The following is a 9,209-nucleotide window of genomic DNA, read 5'->3' as shown; positions in this document are numbered from 1 at the left end:
TTGTTTTCAGAAGTATGAATTGTCTGAGCATCGGCTCACAAAAATGACCCAGGGCATCCAAAAAAGATAAGTGGCTGTAGACACCGAAGCAAAGACCTCTTTCCACAAAAGAAAGAAAGAGGAGGAAGGAAGGGAGGTGAGGGAGTATGGAAAAGAGGAAAGAGGAGAGAAAAGAAAAAGCATCTGTTCGATTAGCTTTGCAGGTTTTGTTGGATTGTTTATGTTGCACCATCCTCCCGTGACACGATCCTTGCTGGTCCCCATTTTCTCCCTCACTTCATGTTGCCTCCTAGACGGTTGGTGACTTGACAGCCGGCTTGTAGGATTTTGGATTAAATGTTGCTGATTCTTCTTTGCTGTATTTTTTCCTCTCCCCCCTCTTCTCTCCTGAACACACAAAAGTTGTGAAAGAAACAGTCCTCTATCTCTCTCCCCCCACCCCTTTTTTCTCTCTCCCCTCTCTTCGCTCTGTCTCCTGTATAATGCGTTTTGTTTTGTGTGGTGTTGTTGTCGTGTCGGGTTTCTTTTTTAATTATTAATTATTATTATTATTATTATTATTTTTAATTCTGATTTGTATTAACATTTGCTGAGTAGGCAGAGCAGGGACGCTGCCAGCAGCCACAGTGGGACGGCCAAACTCATGGAGCCGTTGTCTACTCTCCCTGTGCCGGGTCCTGCAGAGTGCGAGAAGGGAGAGAAAAGAGGACAAGATTACACACGGATGAGAGGACAAGATTGCACACGGCTGGGTGAGATGGGGGTAACAGAGGAACACGACACTTTGCCCCTGGGCTGCTCCTGCAGCAGGGTGCCAGGGCTGCACAGGCTGCTCACCTTCCCACTCAGGTGAGCCTCCATCTAGGTCAGCTGCAGCCTCCTGCCCCCAGCTCCTCAGCATCCTCCCCTCCCACCCAACCTGCTGATGGCGTGCTCCTCTCCATGGGCAACACCCAGGCTGGAGAAACAGGCCCTGGAGCAAGCAGGAAGGCTCAACCCCGGCTGCTGACCACATCCCATCCCTCGCTGTGCCTCTGGCTGGGAGCTGCTGGCCACTTGGCATCAGGGCACGGCTCACACCTCCACGTGGGGCAGCCCCAGCCACCAGCCCCGCACCTCCCGGCTCCACTGCCAGGCGGTGGCCCTGGACTCCAGGGCTCGTTGTAATTCTGTGCAGTGGCCAGTGCCTGTCTGCAGCCAGACACCGGCTCTGCGGGGGCTGATTCATCACAGCAGTCTGATCAATAAAACATGGACCCAACCAGCGGACGCCTCCCCTCCCAGGGGCTGTGCTGCAATTATTTATTTCTTAATTGGGGCAGAGGAAGGCTTCGCTGTTGCGTTTATGGCCCTATGGCATGACACCTATGTGGCAAGGGCGCGGCGTGTGCTGGGGAGGTTAATTTTTCATAAGGGTGGGAAATGGACTTGCATGTGTGTGTGCACGCATGCACAGGGGTCTGTCAGAGGGGGCAGGGAGGAGCGCTCTGCCGCAGCAACAAATAATGCAGCTTCGCTCCAGGAATATTAAGTGCTAACATTCCTGACATCTTCTCATTCATCCCCTCATTTATGGGTCCCCTTTTTTGGACGGCTTTAAAGGCAGCAGTGCTGTTTTAAATTCACCCTGCAATACTAAGCCTTGGCAACCTTTTCTTTACAGTGGAGCAGGGAGGTGTACATGGTTGTGGTGTCATCAATTCATGCTGTATCTATAAGAATGCATATAATATATATTATTATATGTATATGTACACATAGGTGTATGCATATATGTACATTTATATGTACACATGCATGTACAGATGTATGTACACATACATATGCATATGTATGTCTACATATATATATGTGTGTATGTATATGCAGTGCTTTACACATAAGGGGTGCAGGAAGATGCCGAAGCGCGGAGATGAAGATGAGTCTGTGTGTTGGAACTGATCCTGCTATGGAAGAACAAAGATGTGCTTTACCACCAAGAAGAGCTATTTCTAATGACAGGGGAGAGCCAAATAAAGCAGCCCCCTGCCTAGGAGAACCCTATGGGACTGAAGTGCAGTTATCCTCTCTCACAACCTGCAGAGTTTACTGGGCAAAAAGCCCCTTTCTGCAGGGTGCATGGGTGTCACAAGCTTGCTCAGCAGCACAGTCGCTGTTAAAACTCCAGCTAGGGGCTAAGAGGCAGCAAATCCAAGAAGGATGTCCCCAGGGCCCCTGAAATTCTGTAGCACTTTCATTTGCGTGATTTCTTCCTAATGTAGCCCATCATTTACTAGATCAGCTGTTTGTGCCCCAATGCTGTTCTTTCATTATTAGATAAGTATGTCCTGAATTGTGTAGAAAATTTATATTCCATCTATGGCTTCTTTTTTTTTTTTGTTATTCCCTGCTCATTTTTTGTCACACAAATCCTACAGTACTGTTTTTTCACTTTTATTTTGGCAACAGGAACTTATTTCCCTCTCTGAGCTCAGGAAAAAATTCAAGTTCAGCTACTATACGTAGCTGACCTATGTGTCAGAGAAAGCATCTTCGATGGTCAAATGATTACGGGGAGGATGTTTGGGAGCATTTGCACCTCATTTTGATGGTGAAGAAGTCCCAAAACATGACTCCTCTGGCCTAACAAACAATCAAGAACATACCAAGCGGGGTGTGTTGCCCACAAAATGTTTTCACCATCACATTTTTACTATTTGGCTAAAATATAATACTGTCTAACAAATGGATGGACTTGTGTGTAACACATACATATGTGGTTTGTGTGCTTGGGGAGTGGTGTGGGATAGGACTATGGTATGGTATGGTATGGTATGGTATGGTATGGTATGGTATGGTATGGTATGGTATGGTATGGTATGGTATGGTGCGGTACGGTATGGTAAGAGATGAGCTTCTGCAATAACTAGGTATAAGAGAGGACACACAAAGCACAGTGTGATGAAGGACTTGGGAGAGGGTCACACAGCTTTCTGCTCTGCTTGAGCTTGTGTGAGTAAGCTTGAGGGTATCTGACAAGACAAGACTCCCACCTCCACAGCTGAAAAGTTATGTGAGTTATATGTCCCCGTGGTTTCCCTGCTAAGCTCCCTGCATGTGCCAGTGAGGTGGCGGGGCTGGCCAGAGAAGCCTTTCCATGTGCAGTCCTGACTGTCTTGTGCACAACAGCTCATGCAAATGCCAGCAGTTGTGTATCAACGGGCTGTGTGCAGCTGCGTGGGTGCCGGGCAGCATGTCAAGCTGACTGGGAGCCCTGGGACCTGGTGTGGCTCAAAGCTGCCGCAAGCTCCTGCACATAACCCTCTGGGTCTTGCAGCAGAATCAAAAGAGTGAAAATGTTAGCAGAAAATAAAACATTCATCTTTGAGTGAGATTTTGTGCAAGAAATAGTACCTGTTTTCAACTCACTCTATACTTTCAGTCTTCTTCCCTAGCCACCCACACCTCGAAACAGCCATGCTGTGGCCTGGCTGGCTGTGACAGCGTGTGCTTGCATGATATGCGTGTGCATGTATGTGCTGCTGTGCACTGTGTGCGCCAATGATGCGGGAGCTGAGGCACCCACACACCACAGGGTTAATGTCCATGCTGGAGGGAGTGCACCAGCCCCCTGCAGCAGCACATGTTTTTCATGTGCGTGCTGCCCAACACCCACATGTGCACAGGCACAACCTCGCCACACACCTGCACATTCACCATTCCACCCATGCACACCTGCAAGCACACCCACCTAGCCGCACAGGTGCATGCATCCACATAGAACCACAGAATCATTTTGGTTGGAAAAGACCTTTAAGATCACAAAGTCCTGGAAAAAGCTCCCTGGGGACATAGTTATGGCCCCAAGCCTGACAGTATTAAAGAGGAGACTGGACAATGCTCTCAGACACATGGTGTGAACTGTGAGGTTGTCATAGGCAGTGACAGGAGTTGGACTCGATGATCCCTGTGGGTCCCTTCCAACTCAGGACATTCTACAATTCTGCGAACCATTACCCTAATGCTGCCAAGTCCACCTCTAAACCACATCCCTAAGAACCTCATCCACACGTCTTTTAAACACCTCTAGGGATGGTGACTCAAACACTTCCCTGGGGAGCCTGTTCCAATGCCTGACCACCCTTTCTGTTAAGAAGTTTTTCCCAATATCAAATCTGAACCTTCCCTGGTGCAACTTGAGGCCATTTCCTCTCATTCTATCACTTGTTACTTGGCAGAAAAGACCAACACCCTCCATGCTACAACCTCCTTTCAGATAGTTGTAGACAGCAACAAGGTCTCCCCTCAGCCTCCTTTTCTCCAGGCTAAACAGCCCCAGCTGCTTCTCATAATACTTGTGCTCCAGACCCTTCATATGTACCTGCCCAAGTGGGTACCGACAGCCACAGCCACCCCCCAAACAAACAGTGCGCGCACACACACACACACACACCTCCACACACTCACACACCCACACACCCACACACACCGCACACATGCAAACAACCCCCTTGCCCCCCACCCCTCGGACAGCCCCCCCATGACACGGACACACAGGTACATCCCCCCTGCAGGCACCGGCACCCCCGCCCCCCGCTCCAGCAGCGGCCACGCCGCGGACTCCGCCGCCCCCTGGCGGCCGCACCGCCGCCTCCCGGAGCCGCCCGGTACTGGCCGCGCCTCCCGCCGCCGCCACGGGAGGGAGCATCCCCGGGATCCCCAGCAAATCCCGGAGCGACCCGGCTGCATTCCCCTGCCCCACTTGCCCTGGGCACGGACTCGGGTTACCGCGCCCGGCCCCTCTGCTCAGCGCTCCGCCACCGCCGCGCTGAGCAAAGTGCGCGCTCGCCGATGCTAAAAGCGAAGCAGCGACCCTTTTAGCGGCCATAAGGGGCCTTGGTGAACAAGTGGCACTTTCTCTGCAGTCTCCCACCTATGTGACCTTGAGCCTGTGCTTGGGGAGTTCTCTCTGCAATCTAAACTCCCAGGCTAATAATTCCTCTGCAGTTTGGCATCGCTGTGAAGTTCACGACCACGCAATAGCTTTGTAGGGGATTTTCTTCCAGCGCGGCCAGCGAAGGAAATTGGCTTTCTGATGATGATGAGTCAATATGAATATCTGGCAGCGTTTCACAAATAAACCCTTAAGGGACTCCAGACCCCAAGCGGCTGACCGAGTCAAATTGCATTAATCAAATCAGACTGAAACTTGGCAAGGGCAAAACAAATGCACTTTCCATCCATTCTCCAAATAGTGAGACATTTAGATATCCAGTGCAGTTGCAGGTGGATCCTTGCCACAGTGATTAACTATGCAACAGCCTCATAGGACACTGCACCCCACGTTTCTGAGTCTTCGTCTGTGACATGCAGTCAGCCTGAATGGTCTGCATTGGTGTCATGGCACAAGGTAGGCTTGGCTGAGATTTAGAGACCTGCAACTCACTCAGGGCTGAAGGGAATCAGGTACAGCCCCCATCCCACTCCGCTTCCCAAGGCAGGGTAAGCCTAGCTGTGTCCTTAAATGTAACCATGGGAAAACCAGAGCCATGCCACCATGACCTCACTGCTTCTGCCCACCTGCGTGCAGTGCCTTGCACACCAGTCTCGCACAGAGAGGCCCCGGGGGTCTTTTCCTGACACTTCTGGGACAACTTCATACTTCTGAGTGGGGATGTAGAAGGGGCAGTGAGGCGCTCCAGTGTGGGACTTCAGTGATTTCACCCAGTGTCTGACCCTCCTGCAGGCAAACAAACTCTTCCACATAGCATGAAGTGGAAGAGTTGCTGCACGCTCCTGTCTGCAGTTTGCTGCTTTGTCTGTGCTGCGAGAGCTTTGCCAGCATTCTATGCAGAGCCAGTGGCACCCGCTGCTACTAAGGCTGCTTGACCTTTCCCATTATAAGGTCCTGTTTGCATAGCACTTTACAAGCATCAGTGGGGCAGGTGGGATGATCCCATGCTGGGTGTTTGCCTTGGGCTGATTTTATTTTCTTTTAAGTGGAAGAGCAACAGCCAAAATAATTCTGCTGTGTCTGAGACCAAGGCTTGAGAAGGAAAAAAAAGTCTATTTTAATTGTAAAGAAAGAAAACCAGTGACTGTCCCTCAGAACAATTTTCTGCTCAGATGCTTTGGCTCAGAGCCTTGCAACAGTGCAGGTCTTCCAGAAAAAGGTAAATAGCTACACAAAACTATCTCACTTCAACACCCATGGGGAAGAGGTCCCCACAGACTTCACACATCTTGAATGACTTTGCTGGGACCACCTCCGTAGGTCAGCGTTTTGGCCTTTCACAGGTTTTACTCTCCCACCCCCCATACCACTAGTGCAGCACAGCTGGGCTTGCTAAACCTGCTCCTCCCCGGAGGGCTGCAAGCTACATTAGCCCATGTTTCACTATGGAGGACATGGGTATATGTGCTAGTTTGCACTGTATAGCTGTAAAGCTTTTTTTTTTTGCATGTATGTGTGATGGCTCGTGAAGTACTCCTACTTCTTTGAAGGGTGTATGCAAAGCCAGAGTAAGAAAGGTGGAGAGGCTTGGGTGAGATGGTGGAGAAAGAGAGGAAAAGCAGGGTCCTATGTTCACAGCAAACCATGGTACGATTGCAAAGCCAAGAGCTGCGCTCTTCCCCAAAACCAGTATGCATCCAAAAGGAGCGTATCACAAAACCAACTGTACTGGGTCAGTTGAAGGGTCTTGTCTAACCCTCAGTCCTGTGCCCTGCGGGTACTGAGTGGGGGCCAGGTGGGAGCACCACATGGCCAGGTTGGTACCGTATCAGTCTGATTCAGGTGCTTCGGAGTCATCCTGAGCCAGCAGAAGCTGCACTCCTTGACAGACTCTTTTTTTTTTTTTTTCTTACAGGAACTTGCCCAGTCACTTCAGGATTGCCGGAAGACTTCCATAGCCACAACCTCCCCAAACTTCTAAGGAGCACAGTAGCAGTCAGCTGCCAGCAGTGATGATATTAAAGCCACACATCAGATTTGGGTGTGGTGTTCTGCTGTGACTTTAGGACTCTGGCATTAACAGGAAGCCTGGAACGCTGCCCTTTACTAATTGCTACCTGAACTGGCTGGATTAAAACTGTCTCAAGTCACTCCTTGCTCTGCAGTCTCCCCTGCTGACTACACAGGAGAGCCAGGCTAAGGAAACTGCTCAGTGTGTGAAGAATTAGCTGGGGTGTGTTCAGATCTCCCTATGAAAGACAGAGATGAGCTTTTTTCAAGGAAACTGTTAAGAAAGAAGCTACCCAGTGTCAAGACGTTGGTGGCCACTGAATGCTCAAGTCCTGAATCGCAGACCTGCAAGTCTCCCCACCAAACCTGGGCACAGTTACTACTGAGCCCTCAGTGGATGCTACCCAGGTGGCTGAAGAGAGCACAATTTAGTTGTAAGAGGACTTGGTATGATGTCCTACCAAGGCCTAAAGTCACTGAGACTCCAGTGGTGCATCCTCCATGGCACAAGCTCAGCCTCCAGAGATGAAGGTACCTGCAGAAATCACTGACAAGGGAGCAGACTTCTGAGGTCTGACCTTTGTGGGATGAATAAAAGGGCTCTTTTTCTCCCTGCCTTCAAGCCTTGAATTTATAGTGCTACAAGGCACTGCAACTCAAACTTGGCAGCAGTGGCCAAGGTCAGAAAGCTGTTTGGTAGGCTTGCACACACCCTGCCTCACAGCTGGCGTTGGCCCCTCAAAGCCTATAGTGCCCATTTGGAGTTGTTTGCTGCATGAAGAGGTGATAAATATGGGAGGAAGATTGTATCAGGTCAGAGGCACAGGAAAAGGCCACTGTGGTGAGGTGTTTAAGAAGGGGAAAATACGGACTGAGGCGATATGATGATCCTGACGCTTGTACCAATGCAGGGCTGCAGTACAGGAAACGATACCAGGGAAGGTCTTCAACTGAAACGGCAATATGGGCATGCTGGGCTCAGGACACTGAAGAGGACAAGAGTGGTACGTGTAAGCCAGGGTAAGGAATGTGGAAATGTAGGAGCTAATGTAAGCATGCTGGTTGGATAGGTAACAAGAACAGGTCCTGAGAGAAGGGGAGATGAAGAGAAGAAATTAAACCCAGATCAGGCATGGGGAAGCAGGGATGAAGGGACAGAAGCCGGTACAGGGGAATGATGGTGTTTATGGGAAGAGGGAGTTAATACCAGAAATGCACAGGCAAGGAGTCAGTACCAGCCTGGGTCGGGTCAAACATACAGGAGAAAAAGTGTGGATTCCTACAGAGCTGCTTAGGCATGGATGTGGTGTCAGGTGAAGCTCAAATGCCAACAAACAGGGATGCAAGAGGCACAAGCAGTACATGAAGGGATGCTGCAAGCACGGTGGCATGTGGGTGTACAACACTCGCCCTCCAGGGTGCCCTGCGCAAACTCCCTGGTTGGCACATTCCCCCCGGGTAGGCTCCGCTTCGCATCCCTGCTGCCCGCCGGGCCGTTCGCTGCCCTTCCGTCCGGCCGTGCTTGGCCACAAACCTGCGGCAGGAGCCGCAGCGCAGGCGTGCGGAGCCGGGGGAGCGGCCGCTGCCGCCAAATCGCGTCGTCCCCGCGAGGTGGCAGCCGAAGGCCAAGAAAAAAATCCCAAACTACGGTGGGCTGAGCCAGCCTGGCTCTGAAACCCTCAGCAAAGCCTCCGGGCCGGGCACAGCGATGCTTGGCAGCGACACGCAGGGTTGGTGGCTGCACACACCTGCGGGAATCACAGAATGTTAGGGATTGGAAAGGACCTCAAAAGATCATCTAGTCCAAACGCCCCATCAGAGCAGGAACACCCAGATGAGGTTACACAGGAATGTGTCCAGGCAGGTTTTGAATGTCTCCAGAGAAGGAGACTCCACAACCTCCCTGGGCAGCCTGTTCCAGTGCTCCGTCACCGTCACTGTAAAGAAGTTTATTCTCATATTTAAGTGGAACCTCTTGTGTTTCAGTTTGAACCTACTGCCCCTTGTCCTATCATTGGTTGTCACCGAGAAGAGCCTGGCTCCATCCTCCTGACACTCACCCTTTACATAGTTATAAACATTAATGAGGTCACCCCTCAGTCTCCTCTTCTCCAAACTAAAGAGCCCCAGCTCCTTCAGCCTTTCCTCACATGGGAGATGTTCCACTCCCTTAATCATCTTTGTTGCCCTGCACTGGACCCTCTCCAGCAGTTCCCTGTCCTTCTTGAACTGAGGGGCCCAGAACTGGACACAATATTCCAGATGC

The 9,209-nt window shown here is 50.8% G+C and overlaps 1 protein-coding gene across 2 annotated transcripts in view; it reads right to left on the bottom strand.

Annotated features, from left to right (window-relative positions):
• Nucleotides 1-579: 579 nt before the first annotated feature.
• LSAMP (limbic system associated membrane protein) overlaps nt 580-9,209 on the bottom strand; it is a gene marked incomplete at both ends in the record, with an annotated part of 311,934 nt that continues 303,304 nt past the window's right edge. For both annotated transcript variants that reach the window (XM_080363178.1, XM_080363179.1), the window contains one exon: nt 580-677. In XM_080363178.1, coding sequence (XP_080219304.1) covers nt 580-677 — 98 coding nt within the window. The remainder of the gene's footprint in view (nt 678-9,209) is intronic.

The sequence above is a fragment of the Nesoenas mayeri genome (genome assembly GCF_963082525.1).
Source record: "Nesoenas mayeri genome assembly, chromosome: 1".
NCBI classification, from domain to species: domain Eukaryota; kingdom Metazoa; phylum Chordata; class Aves; order Columbiformes; family Columbidae; genus Nesoenas; species Nesoenas mayeri.
Note: the sequence above shows the minus strand (reverse complement) of the source record. Positions and strands in the feature narration are given on the sequence as shown.